At 32.9% G+C, this 22,169-nt stretch overlaps 1 protein-coding gene across 1 annotated transcript; it reads right to left on the reverse strand.

Annotated features, from left to right (window-relative positions):
• Positions 1-3,100: 3,100 nt before the first annotated feature.
• LOC130644519 (SR-related and CTD-associated factor 4-like) lies at positions 3,101-20,035 on the reverse strand. Its single transcript, XM_057450161.1, has 16 exons — positions 19,926-20,035; positions 18,439-18,522; positions 18,321-18,365; positions 18,165-18,233; positions 17,198-17,290; positions 16,557-16,844; positions 16,318-16,476; positions 15,409-15,714; positions 14,152-14,246; positions 9,129-9,469; positions 7,968-8,153; positions 7,150-7,250; positions 6,708-6,815; positions 6,042-6,213; positions 4,530-5,960; positions 3,101-4,135 (listed from the first exon to the last, which is right to left on the reverse strand). The coding sequence occupies exons 1-16, from the start codon at positions 19,968-19,970 to the stop codon at positions 3,759-3,761; spliced, it is 3,900 nt and encodes a 1,299-aa protein (XP_057306144.1). The 5' UTR covers positions 19,971-20,035; the 3' UTR covers positions 3,101-3,758.
• Between the last annotated feature and the right edge of the window lie 2,134 nt (positions 20,036-22,169).

Here is a 22,169-nt window from a genome sequence, read left to right on the forward strand (position 1 = left end):
ATTCAAGTTAATAGAAGATGCAAACGAATTGTGGTTTTTCTGTATAAAGAAAAAAAAGCAGTTTTTCATCCCAACATATGAAAAGAAAAAAACTGCTATTATCATAAATTCAAATCGGCTGTGAATGAAATGGGTTGGAAAATGTGTTCTTTATTGTTCTCTCTCACTAAGTTTGAAGTTTGCACCCCACTGTGTTTTACTTTACTTTCGTCACCAGGCCTTTTAGGTTGAATTTGAATGATTTTAATTTTTCTTCCCTTTCGTTCCTGCCATGTGCTCGGCTGACTCCGACAAGTCATTCGGTTTATATTCAAAGATGGCCGATCTCGTAAACGTTTTGTTGATATGTTTTTCGGGCTGTCATTTCTCTGGCAAAAACCTATTATTTCGTCATCACTCCGTAATAAGTCGTCGTCAAACGACAATGTTCGTTGTATACACCGGAAATCCGTCTTACATATATTAAAAACCTCAAAATCACAACTTCTCGTGAAAGGTGAACTTTCTAAGTTTGTTGAATCGGATGAACGTTTTCTTTTATTCGGCGATCTATTTGATTGTGACGGTAACTGAGAACTGAAAGTCGGCGACAAGATGTCGTTATTTGGCAAGCAAAAATTGGGTTTATCTTTTTTGACATTAATCACCGGCAGATTATTGGCCAAGCTCCTATCATTTTTTTCGGTTACTTCAACCGTGGATGTCACAGCAACGTTTTCATTGTCCACAAAAACGTCGTCATGTCGTACGTCAGACGTCTCGTCTGTGTTTATACTGTTTTTACAAATTTTCTTTGGTACGGTATTATTTACAAAATTTTCTTCAAAAAATAAAACATTTGAAGCATGCAGGTGTTTATGTTGGGTTCGTCGCCTTCTCATTGGCCTAGCTGTATAGGACGGAAAACAAAACAGTTCGGTAAACTTTTCTGCTACCGGCTTTAAACCGAAGAAATCCATATCGCGTAGCGGTAGATTCTCCAATTTTGTTGACAAAAGATTAATTGCTGGATCGCTTGACATCATCATTATAAAACGTCGCTAGCTATATAATAAATGTTTCTCTACTGCTAAAAAATTATATATATGAATTTCTTAACTAAGTTAGCTAAGTGTAAAAAAACTATCTTTAAAAATGTTATAAGTTTTTTCCTCTTTTCTCATAAACAGAATATCTGCAGTACACACTAAGTCTGTTTTCAACTTTTGTAAAAACTCTTCTCTCCATATGCATGAATGGAGGTTACTCTACCAATGGCTTTTAAGTCGCGTTTTTGTGCTTTTGATTCTCTTCTATATAACAGGTTAAATCATTAATTATTCATAACTCTATCGGTTTGAACAAAATATTTTACGGCTTAACACAACCGATCAAAAAAAAAATCGTTATCTCATAATAATATTGTCCTTCGTAATTTCTTTCAACATCATGTACCACAAAGTAATTTTAAATTGTCCCAGAAGTTGTAAAAATGTTTCTTAATAATTCTGAACATTAAGTTTTATTAGTTTCAATAACATGTTAAGTACAATAATATGTGCATTGTTGCGTAAAAAAAAAAATCATTTAAACGTGCTTTACAAATAACAATGAAAACACGCCGTTATAAAAAAAAAGTGTATCATAAATATACACATAATAATTCACACAAAAAACTTAGGTGATTTATTTACTGACGCCGAGCATGTGCAATGACAAAAACCTTTTTAAATGTTTAATATTTTTTTCTTCCTCCTTTGCCAGCGCCGTGAACAAAATCTTTGATAAATACCGCCGTCATCTTTTAGCGGTGGACATAGTAAGGGGAATTAGGAAAACGCAAAATAATTTTTATTTTTTTTAAGCATATTGTAAAGAATTCTTTTTCAGGAATTACTCAGCTTGGTTTGATTTTGCGATCAAGATATTTTGAGAATAGCTACTTTTTTGCTCAGCATGTAGCTACAGGCATTTTCGTTAAAATGTTGCGCCTACTGGGTTAAATTAAGAAATAAAAAATTATTTGATCGAAAGTTGCGGCTTCTCCGAAATTCTATTTTAAGAAACCCGAAAAAAGTAACTTTAATTTCGCGATTAAATCAGCCGGAAGCCGAGGTTATAAATTCTTAACGTGTATAAAGGAGGTCCTTCTAGGCGTTTAAGCAGAAATTATTTACAACTTTTAAAATATACACCCTTAGGGAATATTTTTAATTTAACAAAAAAGTAACTGTAATATTTAAGTTTTTTTTAAATTCGCCACGTTTAAATCGAAGTTCAAAGTAAGGCGGAGTTTTAAACAAAAACAAACAAAATAAAATTATCTAGCAAAGAAAATAAATATTTTGGATAAATTAAAATTGGAATAATGGATGAAATATCTAGCAAAGAAAATAAATATTTTAGAGAAATAAAATTGGAATAATGAGTGAAATATATTAAACAACTAAAATAAATTTCTTGCTTGAAAACTATTTAATTAGGTATGCCACCAAAATTTTAAAAATTAGATAAAAAAATATTAACACTAACATTCAAGTTAGTAGAAGATGCGAACGAATTGTTGGTTTTTCTGCATAAAACAAGACAAGTTCTTATTTACTATTTCGAAATTTTTAGGTGTGATCACACCATTACCCTTATACATGAAAACAATATACGAACAAATTCAGAAATACCCCATTATTAGAACACTTTAATCTTCCTATTTATTGTAAATAAAACTTTCTATTTTAAGTCATATTTAGCATAGTAAATAGATTGTAGTATCATATATCAACAGGTGAAAGTGGAGCCTCATCCATTCAATACTTTCCTGACATGTTTTTCACAACAGTGGAAATAAATATTTTATCTCTCATTCATAATTTTTGACGGTTTAAACATCCGAAAACCGCAAACTGGGCGTGAAATTTTCTTTCATATATTTTTCATTCAAGTAAAAAAACACGTTAAATTAGAAATTCAGTATATTGAAGGATCTTGATAAACACCCAATTGATAAAAATTTTAAGCAATAATATTTCAGTAAACCAATTTAAATAGGTCACGTGATTTGTTTACACTTAAAAAACTAAAAAATATGCACATAAACCACGCACACAAAAACAGACAGCGGGAGTACCATTTTAAAAATTGATTGTATTTCTCTCAAAATCACGTACAGAAATGAAACTTTTTAATAATATTTCTAAAATATAAAATACAACATTTTATATCGGCATGTGTTGGTAAAAATAAGGGACTCAGCTTGACATTGTATAAATACGGGAATTAGGCATCGTACCATGCGACGAAGTTACGCTTGGCTGAGTTCACGTGTATATGTCGAAGAAGTTCTCACAAGTATAAACATCAATCTTGTCTAAGTACCAACGCTGGAATGTTACAAATGCTTTTGCAAGAAAAATTATTGAAAACTGTTTTTACATCAAAAAAGGAATTTTAAATATAGTTTCACAGACTAATAAAAAGTAGAACAAGTAGAAAGCAAATATTAAAAACATTTAAGACAAACACAAAGAAAATTTCTTAGAGAAGACATCTTTCGAAATAATAACTAAAAATAATTAAAAAAAAAATAACGCAATGCTGGAGAAAGATTATTTATTTCGTTCTCACTCATTAGGGTTTTTGCAAGGTAGACATACTCTGGTACATTTAGCCGGAAGCCGATAAGCCTTTAACCTTGTACTGCGAAAAACACGAACTTATAACAGGGGATGAAAAGCAGTACGTCAGACACTAGTCAATTTCAATACGCTGGTCCCAATTCTTCGTTAGTCAGACTTTAATTCCAGTTCTGCATTTTCTTTATCGCCATTGGTAGTGTCTTCGAATATGGCTTCGGATTTATTGTCTAACGGAAAAATCGGAGAGTCATGCGTATCCTGAATTTCCTCTCCAGTAATCTGCTGAGCTTGACTGTTCGAACTTACATCTTGTGAAGAGTCTTGGCTAACATTTTCCAATGTGGTAGCATCTATCGCAGCTTCAGGCGTTGGATCTATTACAGCTTGAGGCATGGCATCGTCCTTGTTTTCTGTTTGCTGCTCATCTTGTGGTTCCACATGTTCACTCTCTTTGTCATCCGGCGACATAGCAGCTTCCAACGGATCATACAATTCGCTTGACGGGTCTGCAATAGTTTCGTTAACTGAAAGAATAACATATAATTTAACTTATGAGGGATGTTTACTTAAAAGTCTCTTTGTACAATAATCGACTTTTAAGAGAAAATCGCTCAAATCACTGCTGTCACTACAGCTTTTGAATCACAATCGCATGTTCTACGAAGCTAATAATTAAAAACACAGGGATTAGAACCATCCTAATCCTATGGGTAATTATAGATCTTAGTCGTTAGCCACGGGATCACACGTGCTTTAAATTTTACCGGAATTCGCACGTCGAAACAAAGTAGATAAAAATATATCGCATTTGCTATCTCGAGTGTCCGCAAAATGACTTTTTTTTCATTCACGGACAGAATATCGATATTACAGAGAAGATCAATACGGGCCCGCCTGTTAATATGTAAACAGTCAAACCTTTTTCATCCGTTGTACTTTCATCTTTTATAACATGTTCAGATACGGCAGAATTCTCTTTCCCGGGTGAAATAGTCTCTTCACCCGTAACATTTTCTTCGGTTGCATCTGCAGTGGAGGGAACTACGGCAAATGGTTGAAAAGGCTTTGTGTCAGCATTTGAGTTCGACACGTTCTCTTTTTGATTTTCTGAAGAAACCAATTGAAAGGTTGATCTAAACACCTGATCAGGTTCTTTGGTTACCTGATCTGGTTCCTTGGTTTCCTTATCGACAATGGTGAAACCTCGGTCTGGTCTTGGAGAACGACTTTTGTGAGAGTCGCGATCACGGGATTTGTTTCTATCTCTCTCATTTCTTCGACTTCGGTCTTCATCTCTTCCAAACTCATCTCGGCCAAACCTATCACGTTGTCTACCATCTCGATCTTCTCTGGAATATCTTTCGCCACGACTATCGCGATCATCCCTATCAAAACGACTCCTATTTTCGCGTGCGTCACGACTATCTCTGTCATAGCGATTTCTTTCGCCACGATTATCCCGATCTCTGCGATTTCTATCGTCTCGACTTTCCCGTTCACGAAAATCAACACGGCCTCGATCGCGCCGATCAGAGCGGTCGTCTCTTCGGTCATAACGATCTCTTCGCTCGCTTCTACCATCTTTGTTATTGTCAGATTCACGGTATCTCTTTTCTTTCTCTTCTTTTAACTTCTCAGGACTGCTTTGCGTATTTTCTTGTTTACGCCAGTGTTTATCCGCAACTGAATCCTCAACCTTGCTTGCCAGAGTAGGTATTTTATTACCAATAAATTCGTCTTCTGGACGAACTTCTTTATTAACATTCTCTGACGCATTTCTTAGTTCATACTCATCCTTTTTAACGTCTATCCATGTGTTTACTTGCTGAGAAACTGGTGGCCATGGTGGTTGGTTACCACCCTGCATTACAGCAGCTTGATGTGGTATACTTTCTCTGACACCAACTGGACGTATCGGTTGGTGAATCTGAAATGCTGGTCTATTAAATATTTCGTTACTACCCATGACATTGAATCGCGGCTGACCAGAAATGTTAAACGGCGGTCTACCTAAGAAAAGAGGTCTTCCACCCACATTAAGTGGTGCATTACTGCGTGGAAACAAGTTGGCTATTGATATGTTAGGCTCGTTGGGACCACGGGGATCTTCAGGACCTTGAAGCAGTGGTGCTCTCGGCCCACCAGAATTACTTTGTTGTATATCTGCTCGTGGAAGAACATTTTGAGGTGGAAGTGGACGTAAAGGTGGACGGAAACCCATCGGAAACATCCGAAGCATTCCCATCGGCGGCAACATACCGGGGGGCGGAGGCGGCATCATTGCAGGTCTTGGCCATATTGGAGGCTGATGATTTACATTCTGGTTTCCTTTCGGATCTTCAACAGGATCTAGGTCACATAACAGAAGGAAAATATGATTAAATTAAAAAAACAAACAAAAAAAAACATTAATCAAGCATTTAAACTCACGTTTATGTAGAGACATTCCAGGTGGGAGAGTGTCTTCAGCAATAATACAGCTTTCTGACAATGCGCTTAAGTGGTACTCTTTAACCATGTCCCATGGTATAAATGCTGCACCGAATGATTCTTCCCAAAATTTCGAGAACTCTTGCAATTCTCTTGGTTGGCCCCATGCCATCTAGAAAAGTTTTGTTTACCAATAAAATGCTGGTGTTTAAAGAAAAAAAGGTTACAAAGAACAAGTATAATAAAAACACTTGACCAATTAAGTCATAGATTTGATATCTAGAGGTTTTCTTTTCTACAGAACATGCTCATCATAGAACACAATTCTTTCTTTTCTAACGAGGTAGTGGACATATATAACAAATAAACAAATAAACAGTAGGACAGAACCTCTTTTTTAGGGTACAAATGTTTTAACTTAAATTCCTAAACGAATGTATCAAAAAGCCTAGCGAGTAGAGGTCTACTAATAGTCTTCAGCAGTCACTACACATGTCGTACAATCAAATGACGCTTTTTATAATCTGGAAGATCAGACGCTGTACAATATGTGACTGCTGTAAAAAGTAGAGTCGTCGCACTCCAAAGAATAGTGCAGGTCAGACCTTCAGTAAAGCCAGCAGATATAAGCCTAATGAGAAATGTGTCCAGATGTCAGAAACATACCTTCACATCATATCCATCAAGCCTTTCGTACCTTAAGTTTCGTAATGCTCTATCGGCTTCGTATCTATTTCCCATTGTAAGAAAGGCGCAACCACGGGCGTCAATTAACTAGATATTGAAAGGATGTCAAAAGAATGCATAAAGAACTTTGTTTTACAAACACCACATTAAAGGTATTCTTAAGAAAACAGAAACTATGGTCTACAGACACTTTAACTACACAATTAGGCTCTTTATCAGAAGAGAGGTTTAGGCTCTTTATCAGAAGAGAGGTTTTTGCTACACGATTTTGTTAATAATTTGAAGCATCGATTTTGCTACACGATTAAGCTATTCATTAGAAGAGAGATTTTTGTTACATGATCAAGCGAAAAATCTGACAATTCACTTTTGCTATTGACGAGAAGGAAATTTTTTGTCACATAATAAGCTATTTACTTACATCAATACTTTTAATTTCACCAAATTCAGAAAACGCATTTCGAACAACATCAGGATGACAACCTTTTGGCAATCGACCAATCCATATCGTCGTACTAGCAACTAAACAAACAATATATTTCTGTTGACAGTTTTTTTTTCAGAAAAGAAATCTATTGCTGATCGCAACATACATTTTGTCGACAAGCAAAATGTTACGCAAAGCCTAAGATCTCATTAATTCCGAAACATTTAATTTTAAGATCCGGGTTTTCCTAAAATAAGTAGTAGCTATCGCACAGTACCGAGAAAAAATATCGGAAATATTTTTTCAGTTTTTTTATGTTCTCGTTTACAAACGAGGATTTATGACAATGTTTTTTGAGAAAAGTGCCATAACTAGTTTACTATACACACTTGTTGTATTTGGTATACTCGGTAAATTATTGTTTATTTGAGTCGTGGTTCATGAGGTTCTTTGTTCAACAGAAAATAAATTTATTGCAAGATAATATGATCGTATAATTTAATTCATGATAAATTTCCTGATTTTAAATAATTGAAATAAACGCAAGTCCCTTGAACGTGTTTTTATTTCTCTCTGCAGCCATACGAAAACTAACATTCTCGGAGGTGGAGAGTATTGTCCCCCCCTCGTGATTATTCGATGACTACATGCGGTCAAAAGAAAAACTGAACCATGAAAGTTCATGTTCGTTTCATAGAGATATATTTTATTTTGGAATCAATTTTCCCAACAAGTTCTTATTTTTGAGGAAAATAAATAATTTAAAAGAAAGCGAATATTAGTCAACACAAAGTGTAAAAACTATAAATTACCCGTCATCCTTTTATGCATTGCAGGAGGCATGACACTCTTCTCTCGTTTTCTTTTTTCTATTTCTTCATCCTCTGCAGTTCCTCTTTCATTTACAATGTCAATCGCTCTTACATCACTACTTCTATCTTCTCTCGGTTGTGGCCCCCATCGCGATTTCCTCTGATGTGAATCTTGAAGTGGTTGGTCTAAGTAAAAAAAGGTTGACAAGCGTGTTAAATGAAAGTGAAACATAAAGTCTCCTTCGTCGCCTATGACCCAGCCATTACCATATTTCATTGAGCTTCGTTTTTTTATCTTTTTTGAGGGAAAAGAGGGGTGGGTGTTGGCTAGGGTGGGTTGGATTGGATGGAATATTATTAAGAGAAATTATGCATATTATCTTGTTCATCGAATGTGTTTTCATCTCTTTTGTACATGGTGCAGCCAAATGTTCCTCATGAAAACAATCCAATTAATAAGGAGGTCTAAAAACTACTGAGACCACTCATTAATACTGACTGCGATTTTATTTAAACCAAAGTTGTGGGAAAGCAGGACATTACTGAAAGGAGGCGGTGCTGTATAGCAATACACATGGATGTTTTACATGGTTTATCTGGCAACCACTTATTTATTTTTAAACTTTTCACAGGAAATTATTTTGTAAAAATAAAAAATGCTTGGTGATTATTTTTCTTATGAAAAGGTTTTAAAAGGTTGTGTAATGCTACGGATAATCAAAAAAGCAAAGGGGCTAGGTTGGTGGTATTTTTCATGGGCTAACACTAGAAGTGACAAAGTTTAAGAGACCATGGAAAGTAATATCTTCTGTCAACAACAAACAAATTAAATACTTGAAATTGGAAACAAGTAGGAAAAAAAGATAAATGCAAATTCTAGTATGTTGACAGTTGAGAAATATATATATTTACCAAATGCGAATTATAACAAGTATACACCTTAATGGTCACACACGAATATCAAACATGAGCATAAATAATGAAACAATAAAATATTTCAATAAACATAAACAGGCGGCCCTTATTCATAAGTCACTTTGCTTTTTTTTCTTGCAAGTGGAACCAAAAGAAATTTGTATATAATAATCTATTTTGTTATTTTACTGCACTTATAGAAAAATGTAATGGTACTTTAGGATTCACAGAAGAGTTAGTACACACCTGGTTGATAAAACTCTTGCTGATAATCATCATCGTTATCAATTTGCATGGCGTCATCATCATCCATTTGTTGTTGTTGTTGGAATTCCTCTCGGAAGTCAAGCAATGGCTTTTTTTGTGGAGGTTGATCATCACCAAACTGATTTAGATGATGCGGAGGCATCTGATGATGTGATGAGTGCTCAGTCTGTTGTTGTTGAAATGATTGCTGCTGCTGTTGAAATGATGGTTGATGAGATTGAAAAGGCAGTGGCTGCTTAGGCATGAATGAAGAGTCCTGTGATTGATACTGTGATGATCCAAACTCTTGCATTGGAAGACCTCTAGGCACATTTCTATTTCTATAAAGATAAAAACAACTTTACTAATTCATGCAATAACACAGGTCATGAAAAACTCTGACAAAGCTTTTATTATGAACACAAATTTTTATATTTTTTTTTTACGTTCCACTAAGTGCAGTCAGTGCAGTTAAGAAAACAATAGACATGGATTTTTTAAAACAACATTTTAATAAATTTAACTAAACCTTCATTTAAATATTAAATATAATTATTTTGACTCAGGAACAAAAATATTATTTTGTAAAGGGAAAACAAAAGTTCTCTGAAGATTTTTTTCACATCTTAGCTATAGTTAGCTATCTATAAAAAAATTTTTTTTGAGTATATTATGTTATGTATGTTATCTCACATTGATCACATTGATCGAATGTCCCATGGAAGGTTGACAAATCATCTTTTACTATTGCCTTAACTAGCTGGCTAGCTAGCTAATGTATCAAAATGTACTAATGTATCAAAATCTGACAACTTATCAGATTTAAATCCTTCAATTCCAATTACATATAACTATTTCTTCATCTCCCTGCATTGACAGGAATCTGTGCTCAATTTTTATTAAGAGTGCTATATATATCATTTGCAATATTTAGGTCAATCTTTATTGAAAGGGGCACCAAACTGCTAAATTATTAATAAATATAACCAGCATATTTTGAGTTATCAGGCTAAAGTATGGTTGTTGCAATGCCAGACGTTTTCGTAATTGGAAACTCATCACAGACCAATTGGCAGGTTAGGCATGTGTGTGTTTTTCCCCACTTCGGTCACTTTTGCTATAATAAAATTGTAGTTCTTTATTCACATAACTGTTCTGATTTTGACATAATTAAGTTTGTCGTGGGTGACCTACTTATTTAAAAGGGACGACCTATAGAATTTCACAGCCACTATAGCCATGTTTAATGTTTCTAGGGACTGAGCTTTGGATGGAGCACCAAATCCAATGCCAAAAGCCCAAATTTAACTAACCAGTGAGTCTCCTAATACAATTTTGGACGTTTCGCTGACAAGCAAAGTAACGACTTCAAAAGCACTTTGCTGCTTACTGCTTTATACAGAACTGGCAATCGGATTTCCATAGTATTTAGATTAAACTTGTTTACTTTAGTTTAACCTTGTTTATTTAAGTTATTACTCTCTTATAAATGCATATCTGAAGTTGTTTTGAAGTGGGAGGTTAGTTTTAATGAGCAGAACCAGTCTTTTATCTTGCCTAAAATGATGGTTACCAAATTCTGTCTAAAATATTTCGACACAAAAATCTTGGTAAGTAGACAACACAATACTTAACAATGAATACATACACTTTGTTACTTGACACACAACACATGATGACAGTTAAGCGGTGGGACCACAGTGTGATTTTATTAATGTGGATGCAATGCGATTTTGTGGCATAAAACAGTTTGTTGTGGCCACGGATATGCAGCAAAATGCATGCAACAATGTTTAAAATCTCCTTAAAGAGAAAGAATTACATGTCTATTTTGACATGCCTCTTAGAACAGATTTCAGATGTATATAATGACATTTTCAATTTCATTGGAAAAAAGCAAGAAAATAGAGTTGTGAAACAGCTAATACATTGACGAAGAATGTGTGTAGTCTCGATTTTTTTTAAAGAATTTGCAGTTGTCTGTTTTTTGTTCTTTGTTTTATATTCTGTATGAAATTCTGAGCTTTTTATTGGTTAGTTATATTGGTGCAAGAAAAAATGCTGCAGCCTATTCACCATTTCTGTTGCATGGTGCATACAACAAAAAGCTGCAATGCATGAAAAAAAGCCTAGTGCCATGCAACAATGCAACTAAATGGCATTGCATGTGCATAGAAAAAATTCCAGTTGCCCCAGCAGTTTACTTATCGCTTAACATTAACCTTTTTACTACACATATACCAACTTTCCTGAAAAAGCTGGGTAACCAAACATTTGGTGAAAATTTTTGACAGGTAACAATACTAAATCATAGCAAAAACAACAAGTCACACAAAACAAATGACACTAACATAATTGTTGTAACACAGCACACAACAACAGAAAGAACATGTAACATCTTACATATATGACGTGCATATATGTAAGACATACTGGCAGTACTTAACCTATTTCCATGCACACAGGAGGTCAGATAGTATTGTAACTGTTGTTTTTGCTATTTTTTATTTGCATAAATAAACGTATGATCATTTTGAAATTCAAAACAACAATGCTAATTAATAGGTCTTGACAAATCAAAGTTGTGTAAAGGATTTTATGTTAATCAAAAAACTGTAATTTGAAAACTGCAGTTGTTATAACATGAAAAATGCTAAACTCAAATGTTGCATTAAGTGAAACAATATCTTCCATTATTTTTAATGCCTAATTTTTGAAATTTGTTACCACTAAAGGCACTTTAGAGTGTACAGCAGTCGAAATTTCAATTAAAATTTGGTGCAATTGACAACAGATGTTATTACAATTAGTTTAACATTTTTTTCAGAAATTCTAGAAATCAAGTTAAACTTCTCAATGCATAAATTAATTGTATATTAAATGTGTATTACTAGAAGAAAATTATGCGTTAACAAATTTTAAAACGTTAGCACTCTGAGTGATATGTTGGTGAATTTTATTTTTTCCCATTTACTATCTAATTTCAGTGTTTTCAGTATTTTATTACTGGATGTTTCCAAAGGGTGACTTTACTGGAATATTTCACAATTTTACAACTGGTTAAAATAAATTTAGGCTATTAGTCATAAAATATACTTTCACCCATGCTAGATAAACCTCTATCAAAAAACTGGTAAAATTTTTATAGGAATTGATTAGCAAGGATATGTTGCAACTATTTTAAGCCTAAACTTTTAGAGACATTTAGACAAGCATTTTTGATTCAGGAAAATATTTTTAAAGGAAATTCGCAAGAATGATAAAAGAGTCTTAATTCCCCAAATAAGATTCTCAATAAAAAAAGTGTTTTTTTTTGCAAAAAATAATTGTTCACTAAGATCCAGATGTCTTCAAAAGATAGCAAACTTTTTTGTAAAATGATGACACTAGAAAATATCATTTTAATTTAAAAGTATGTTTTTTATTCAAATTACAATTTAATAAAAATTAAAACCGTTACAAAAAATTGACTTCTGATTAGGACTTATAAACTATTTCAATAAAAATGACTTAATTTTTGGTCACACTATTTTCCCCTTTTTACTTAATCCTAAAATGTATCTTTAAAGTTTTAGTGTTTTACAGGTTTAAAAAAACTACTTCTTGTATCATAATACTTTAGTTTAATTCTTAGTTAGTTCCTTGTTGTTGAAAAATAGCAAAACTGATAAGAAAAATGTTTTAAAGCATCTAGGCACACAAGTTTTAAAGATTATACCAATTATAGCAGTATCCCAAATTAATTTGTGTTAAAAAATAATTACATGCAATGGATTATTTTGTAGTTTTCAGAAAATAAAATCGACTTTCTAATAGCAACTTTTTATTTTCCAACTTAAAACTTAAAATAATTTTCATCAGTTTATTCTCATTTGCAGAAATTAACACAGAAATATGTTAAAAATCCAAAACATATCTTAAAACCTGAAATTATATATATTTTACCTAAAATATACGGAGGCAGGAAAGAGACAATTTAAAAAACTGGTTTGAAATATATCTTTTTAAAGAACTAAAATTTATTTTGAAATTAACACATATTTTTGAAAGTACGAAAATCGTTTTTAAAGAACTGAAATTTAATCAAAATTCAAAATATATAAATCAATTTTATCTAAGAAACTTGATTCTACAATCAGGATTGAAAAAATTTAGTCTTTCTAGTCCACAACAACGTCATAATATCTTTTAGAACATTGCAAAAATCATTAAAATTAATTTCCGGATAGAAAAAGTCTTGCAACCAATTTTGATTGTGTACGATTGTTTGAAAAAACTAAAAATGAATTATGTCTATAGAAATTTCAATTATGACATTTTTAGTAATTTAAAAAACAAAATTTAAGCAAAGTTTTTTGTCATTTTTTTAAACTTTTAAGTTAACCTGTTTAATGAAAAGAGAACTTGATAGTGGAAGTACAAAACTAAATACCGTAAAGGAATGAAATAAAAGCAGGGAAAAAAATCACAGAAAAAATGAAAGTAAAATTAATCCAAATTTGGCTATAATTGCGAACTTAAATTCCACATTTTTTAAACAACCCCATACATTCGCAATCTTTTATTTTATTTACCTGTTTTCAGTTCCATTGCAATTTCTCTGTTAATTCAATATAAAATTGACTTTAGAAATAAGAAGAAAACAAGAGCTTCTGAAATTCTGAAATTTCAAGAAAAATGTGTGCAATCTCATTCTTTATTCCACATTTCGAAATTCTGTAGGTCCTATCAGCAAACTTAATTCCACAATTTTTTTTATTTTGTTAAAAATTTTAAACGGGTTTTGGGTTACATTAAAATATGAAAACTTTTCACAAGCAAAAGCACAATCAAAAACTTACATCAACAGTGTTGTCATTTCAAAAATAAACTACAAATGTATCTTATCGAAATACATTCTTACATTTTGATCAAAATTTTGTGTATTAAAAATTTTTTTGTGCATTTTAAAAAAGATTTTGAATTAAAATTTACATATTGTCCCTTCTCGACTTCCATTAAAAAGCTATGTCCGCATACAAACCTTGGGTGTCTGTTATCTTCTTCTTTCATCCTCTCGTTTTGACCACCATTGAAACCATTCTCTTCTTCATACTCAAATGTATTGTCCAGCAAAGCCTGAGATGGTTTAAGGAAGTTCATTGAAACACAATTTACAGCAAGACTACACTTGTTTTTATTCACTGCTTAAAAGCAATTTACATTTTTTCCCCTTTGGCCTCTGTGTGCATGGAAATACAGTAAGAACAAAACCAAACACAAACAGAAAAATGTAACAAACCCTTTTACCAAGCATTCTACTTCGATTTTCATCATGTAAAATGGTAGTAAATAATGCAAATTAACAAATTTTTAACACAGGAGTCAAAAAAACTAGAACAACATACGCTCAAATTTTTTTTACATGAGTAAAATTAAACACAACACAGTCTGAAGTGCGCTGTTCCATGATGTTTCACTTCAGGTTGAATTTAATACCAGAGGTGCCCTGTAAAGGGTCAAATCCTTTGTATTCATGCATGCACTTATTGGAAACTGCACTCTACTTCAAGGTTAAATGTTTACATTGAGATCTTGAAACAATTTAACATTTCACTTATGGCAATTTGATAAAAGTAAAATTCCACTGAAATTTTGATTCGCCTGAAGTGATAGAGACTGTAAGGAAACAGTCCTAAGAAACATACTGTGGATCAAAATGGTTAGATGCAGTTTGAGATTACTGTAGGTTTCATGTAAACAGCATTAACTTTTGTCTTATGACATCAAAAGATGTACAGAATAATTTTTAATTTATCCTTTACAAAATACATAGCTACAATTTTATAACATAATTTTAAATTGTTGCAAGAAAACACAATGAAAAATTCCACAATTCCAGCTACTGGCTAAAAGCACTAAACTTCAAGCTTTTTCTGTGTCAATCAAAACTGGATCAGTCACCATGTTTTATATCATGCCCGTTGCTTCTCATAATAAGAATCTTTGAATAGCTTTTCTATTCAACTGTCACATTTGGACAAATAGTCCCATTTTTTTGGTACAGAAAATCTTTAAAAAATTCTGCCCCCTTTTTTTTCATTTAACTACTACAGGATATTAACTTTTGTGATGAAAGTGAGATGGTATTTTAGTTAAAATGAAACATTAATTATAATTTAACTTTGGCAACTGACCCAAATAATTAATAAATCTTAATAAACCTACCTTAGTACTCTTTTGATAGATAAAAAAATTTAGAAATTAGACTAAAAAAGGCAAAAAAATAAAGTTAATATACCTGATTAAACTTTGGACTAGGTTCTGTTTCATGACTTTGGGGAACATCATGACCACTTTGCTGTCTGGGGTCTTTTTGTATTATACCTTTAGCTGTTTGTATAAGATGTTGGAAGTTCTCTAAGAATTGTGTTTGATTCTCCACAGAACCCGGCTGTTGTTGTTGTTGCTGCTGAGGTTGATTTTGCTGCTGTTGCTGACCATCGTTGCTGCTAGATATATTAGCAAGAGCTGTTTTATCTCTTTCTAATTGTTGTGTCAGCTCCTGAATTTGAGATAGCAAATCCGCTGATGGGTTACTTAGCATCTAAAATATATTTGAAGTTTGATTACACAGGCCTATCAATAAGAAAATAACACCAGAGCAATAAATCGCTCCCCCAAGGTTACAATAATTTATACTTGGCGAGCAATCTGAATAAATAGAATAAGTTTGTAAACGCATATTTTATCACAAAGTCTTTTTATCTATTTTATTTTATTTTTTTTATATATTTTGGTTCTTTTTTACTTTAATTATAAGAAAGAGAACATTGATTTCCATGTGAGATGAATTGATATTGCTCAGCCAGAAAAACTTTTTTTGGAATTGGGGGAGCAATTAATGGCTCAGCTAGTTTCTCATTTCTTAGAATTGGGAGAGCCTTTGCGTGAGCAAGAGCAATTGCTCTCCCCTTATTGATAGGCCTGATTACATGCATTTCAGATAGATAATACACAAGCTATTAGTTGCTTTGATTTGGAGAACATCACAAAATTGCAGTGTGAATTTACAGGCCTTTTTTATTAATTTCTAGGCTAGTAAAAAAACTCCTGACATGACTAAAGTTAATTTACTTAATCATGTCAGCTTTGTGAAAACCAAAACAAACTACATTTACTCTGATAGACAGGTTAAAAAAAGTTTTACCTCCTGGTTAGCACTTTGCTGAGTTTGTGCTGGTATTTTCGTTTGCATTTGCTGCTGCTGCAACTGAAGTTGGAGTGACTGTTGTTTGGTTGCCATAATTTGCATTTGCAGTTGCTGTTGTAAAAGTTCCTGCTGTTTACGTTGTTGTTCAAGCTGTGCCTAAAGAACAAAAACAGAACAGATTACAACAACTTAGGTAAAAACAAATTTATCACAAAAATAAATTGCAAATTTAGTACCTTTAGAACTTGTATTTCATCATCTTGAGACATTTGTACTTGTTTCTTATTGTTTTGGCTAACTGGTAAATCATCATCAATCTCTAAATCATCATATTCAACATGGTGTTCATGATGATGACGATGATGATCGTGCTTCGAAGCTGTAGCCCTAGCTTTCTTTTGTCTTTGAATTGATGCAGCTAGAACTTTTGACGATGTTGATGCCATGTCAATGAGAGGTGATATGACATCAGGCGGGTATATTCCATTTTTCTGCCACAGATTAAGCACACGAACAATCTTTGGCTACAAAGAACATATGTACAGTCCTGAAACTAAACTTAAGAAATCTTGGATCTTTCTTTTCATTTCAAACTGTCTTAATCAAAATGCACAAATTTTATTAGGAACATCCTTTTTTTTGTAAAATTTGGGTAGTTGTGTTAGAAAAAATCTACAGAAAGTATTAGGCTGTGCCTTCAGATATATGTCATCGAATTCTTATAAGTTTGGAATTTTGCATGTGCTGTAATTAACACGGCTATTGTTGCACACCTTTCCTATAAATCCTGGAAGAAAAATGCATTACTGTTGTTTTAAAAAAGTAAAGATTGTGCTTCTTTGTAAATTTTACATGATTTTTAATTACCCTTTCCTACCTTATCTTCAGGAGGACATTGAAAAATATGCTGAAATAACAGCTTGATATTCTTTTGAAATCGAGGACCAAAAAGGTCTTTATCAGGACCAAACTAAAAATAAGAAGTCATTAATAAGATTAAAATAAAGTAAAATTCTCAGGGTTAAGACCCTGAATAAAAAGTGTATCAATAGTTACGAATTCTTTTTTCAGACCTTTTTCACCAGCCTGACTCGATTTTACGTAAATCGCCAACTGATTTTTTTTTGCTGTTGTTATGCTCACAAATATTCACACGAAATAAGAGCAGCAGGTTCAACACCTGTGCCAGGCTTTATTATCAATAAAAACTACGTAAGTATAGTGATAATGATAGTGATAATGTGACAGATTTGTCTGGTAGTCACACACTTATTCCATGTGGGTTGGTTTTGCCTTTAACACTTTTTTGGACGATAAATGACAAGTCTGGAAAATGTCAATCGAAAAAAAAATCCCAGGAAGGAGGTTGAAGGTTTCATTGTTATTTTGTCTACCGCCTATTCACCTGTATCAACCTTGGGTAAGGAATAAAAAAAATGAATGAATGCGAAAAGTAAGTTGATAATTGATCATTACTCACTTAACGAAGTACACTGCAGGAAGAGTGGTCAATGGGACTTGTAGTTCATGAGAAAAGGAAATCATCAACCTCGTACCCAGGTCTTTTCAGATCAAAATTAAAATCGCAAGACTATGTTATCTTAAAAAAGTGGTTTCGAGTAGGTTTGAGGAACGTGAACAACTGTTAGGCGCCGTATTACATCACGTGTTGGACAAAATTTTGCGTTGACGAGGGTTTTATTGTCTGGAAAGAGGACCAAAAAAAAAAATTTCCCAGACTGGCTGACTTAAGTTATTTTTTTTCGAGTTAGGGTTACAGCAGAGCGAACAATTTTTTAAGGGTGGCCTCATTTTGGAAGTAATTTCTAATAAATTTCAAATACCTGATGTCTGGATTGTCTAATTATGGAGTCCAGCACATATAAACCACAGATTTTGTATTCGTCATGGCACTAACATAAAAACAACCAAAAAAATCAACACCCTATACATAATACATAATTCATACATTTTTTGAGAGTACTAAATGTTTTTCTTACCTTATGAATGAATTTCTCCACACTATGAACAATGTGCTTGTAGTACTAAAAATAAAAATATGAAAAATATAAATTAAATTGCTATGCTGTTGCATTCACACAATATAAAAAAGCATACCTTCAAAGCTTTGACTGCATATCTTGTAATAGATGCCATTTTAGCTTTTGATATTGGTGGCTTGTTCTCGTATATTGAAGATAGCTAAAGTAATAGGGATATAACTTTAAAGAAGACCCCTATATAAACTCTAGCAGAATTTAAATTCACTCCAGCTATATATCCTTTTGAATTTATATTCATCATCATCATCATTCTTGGCTTAACATCCGTTTTCCATGCTAGAACGGATTGGACGGGGTATATTAATGACCCTCTTCTAATTTGATCTAGACTGTGTTAGATCTAAACTCAACTTTCGCTGTATCAAGTCTGTCCTTATAACTTCCTGCCAAGTCTTTCTCGGTCTGCCTCTGGGCTTTGCACCAGGAACTATCAAGTCTCTACACTTTCTTACCCAATTATCCTCCTCCATTCTTTCCAAGTATTGAATTTCAAAAAGAAAAATATGCTACATAAACTCCAGATCCTGGATGTTGTGGCAGTAAATGCCTTTTCACTGCCATAGATTATAAATTTTGACTATGACTATGCCATACTGGATAACACTACACTTGTTTCCAGTTACATTGGTGATGCTGATCAAGCATTTTAGTTTGCTCAGCGGCACAATCACATCGCTTCATGCTCCAGTAGGTTTCGGTTAATGGCAGCAATAATATAGGGAGAGAGATCTAAATTTTTCTGAAGAAGTGAAATGAAATCATTCTGTCATCTTGGAGAAAAGGTACAAAAAGCAAATACAACCCTGCAATCTGAAAATGAGTTGAATTTAGCAAACAATCATAGTGAAAAATTGTGTGACATTCACATTTTTTGTTATTTCAACCTTTTTAGAGAAAGAGCTGGTGGATTATATACATCACCAAGATGTTTCGAAATTTTAGTCACTGACAGGCATGGCATATAGAACAGCTCTAAAAATTGTAAGCGGCCTTTGTGAGTTATTTTATGATAAGCATGCGATATGAATCACAATTAATTTGGATGTTTTACCTAACAGAGATTTTACTTACATTATATACCTTTATGTAGTTATGGAATGTTGTAAGCAAACACAAATAAAAAATAACAAACCATCGTTGTAGCTTGGTGAAACTGGCGAAGCCAACTGAACATAAAATAATAATTAAAACTGATTTATTTGTAAAAATAATAGGTTTTTGTTCCTTTTGTACTGTTCAACAGGGTAGTTCTGTTATCAACACTAATAATTTACGTACCGCCACACTAGACTGGTACACTTCCGGCTTCACTATTCTCGATAGTAAAAACAGCAATAAAAAAGAAGCCCATTTTAAAGTTCTATCGGCTAAAGCTGTAGAACAATAATTGTGTTATTTAACATTATCTAATAACTAGACGTTAACCCGTGGAAAAATCCACGGGGTTGCCCATCCTTTATATATCGCATTTCGTGTTCGTTTTTTGCGGACAGACAGACAAATTACGGCTACTATTAAAGAGATAAAAGTAAAAGTTCTAACCTCGCTATTAAATTGTCGTACCAACTCCATGTCACCACCCATCATGCCATGCAATGCTTGTCACAGATTTACTATTATAAACATCTAGAACAATTATGTACATGTAACACATATTCCTGAGTCTACTAAATGAAATCTAAATTTATTCTTACTCATAATTGTTTAGGAAAGCTTTTGGATTTGCTATTAACCTATTGGCAGCATGCTTAAATCCTTATGATTGCATGTGAATATGTGCATTTACTATGCACACCTGTTTAAAAAACCTGCTACAACCCCACAAATTTTGAGGCAGTTTATTCCATTTTGCCTTGTCACACGACTTTGGTTTCAGTAGAATTACAAAGGGACGAAATAAGAAAAAGATTTCTTTAGTCATAAATATTTGTGTACAAGCATAGCTAGCGAGACAAGGCAGCAGGGGGGGGTCTAAATATTTGCTATTGTGTGATCTGAGAGACTTAAACGCGTAAAAATAATTCTTGGCTTCTTAACCCATTTGGTGGCAGAAAGACTTACCTGTCACGTAAGTTATAAAACACTGAATGGAACCATAATAGGAAAAGCCATTACGAAACTCCTGGCAAAAAGGCGATATTGCAAATGTGTGCTAAAACAACACAAGAATCTAGCCAAGGGACTATCTCAATCATCGTTTCACATTTTATACGAATTGAAACGATTATGATCGTTTTAAGATTATATCAACATGTTTAAAAATCGTTTACAGATAATTTGGATTTGGAAACGATTGTAATTTAATTTTGTTTGATAAGCTCAAAAATGATACAAAGTGGAAGCGAATGGGAAACCATTGGGAAACCATTTCAAACTATTTTAAAACGTATCTAGAAAATAAATTTTAAACGAATTACGAAACAAATTCTGAAACAAATTGTTTTCCCAAAGCGATTAAATAACAATTAAAAACATAATGAAATTATTATGTGAAAATATTTTAGACATTGCTTTTTCACTTTGACAGATGTCACAAAAAGAAAGGTTAATTTTTTTGTAGGGACTAGCAAAATTGCGTATTCATAGTTTCAATCTATACAGCGATCTGTTAGCTTTCTACGATGCTGTTTTCATGTTTTTTAAATGATCTACAGTGGTCTTTTCTGTTTCTACGATACCATTGTCATGATTTTTAAACGTTTCATAGCAATCTTTTCCTTTTTTAATGCCATTTTTATGATTTTTAAACGATCTACAGCAATCTTTTCGCTTTCTACAATGCCGTTTTCATGCTTTTTAAACAATCTATATCGATCTCTTCACTTTCTATGGTATTGTTTTTATGATTTTTAAACGTTCCATAACGATCTTATCACTTTCTACGATCCCGTTTTCATGAATTTTAAACAATCTACACTGCTCTTTTCACTTTCTACAATCTTGATTTATTTTATTGAAACAAATTAATTTTAATTTTTTTGACACAATTGAGAAACAAATGCGAAACTATTTGGAAACTATTACGAAACGATTTTCCATTCAACGAAGTGATTTGAAACTATTTTAAAACAAATTGAAATGAATTTGAAATATTTTTGGATTTTTTTTTTAAATTTGCGTTAAAAATGTATAGAGATTGTATAGAGATCGTTTTAAAAATAAAATATTATACAAATTGAAATGATTATTTTTGAAACGATCATGGAGACGATCCCTAACTTAGGTGAATTATTATGGAAGTTTTGCAGAAGTAACTCACTGCAATACATACTGAGTGTATCCTATTGGAATAAAATGTCTCACAAGCAATTACCATTACCACGTGATACGAATCAAATAAAATTATTATTCTATATGTAACAAACTAACATGTTATACACAATACATACCTATCCCGTGTATTATATTACATGATTGTAATGGCTCAGGCAAATACAAAATTTGAACCACAGGCGTTTTAGCCTGTACACTGTTTCTGGTATCTTTCCTTACACATAGCAAATCATCAGTAGGCCTGTATCTTCAAAGTCTGTACATATGAGGGGGAAGGGTGTTGAGTACCTTTAACCTACCCTTTACATTTTCATAGTGAAGCCTTATCCCTGTGTGTACAATTTATCGACTGTTTGCACTGTCCATACACTCTAGCTCATGCATAAGCTTAGTTTTAAATTCATCAAGATTACCCCTGGGTGCGTATATTTCGCGTCTGTAGCAAGGCCTTATCCAAGGTGCAGTGGTTCTCCAAACCAATACCAAATCTGTTAAACATGGTCAACAAACATA

The sequence above is a fragment of the Hydractinia symbiolongicarpus genome, chromosome 5 (assembly GCF_029227915.1).
Source record: "Hydractinia symbiolongicarpus strain clone_291-10 chromosome 5, HSymV2.1, whole genome shotgun sequence".
Lineage (NCBI taxonomy): Eukaryota > Metazoa > Cnidaria > Hydrozoa > Anthoathecata > Hydractiniidae > Hydractinia > Hydractinia symbiolongicarpus.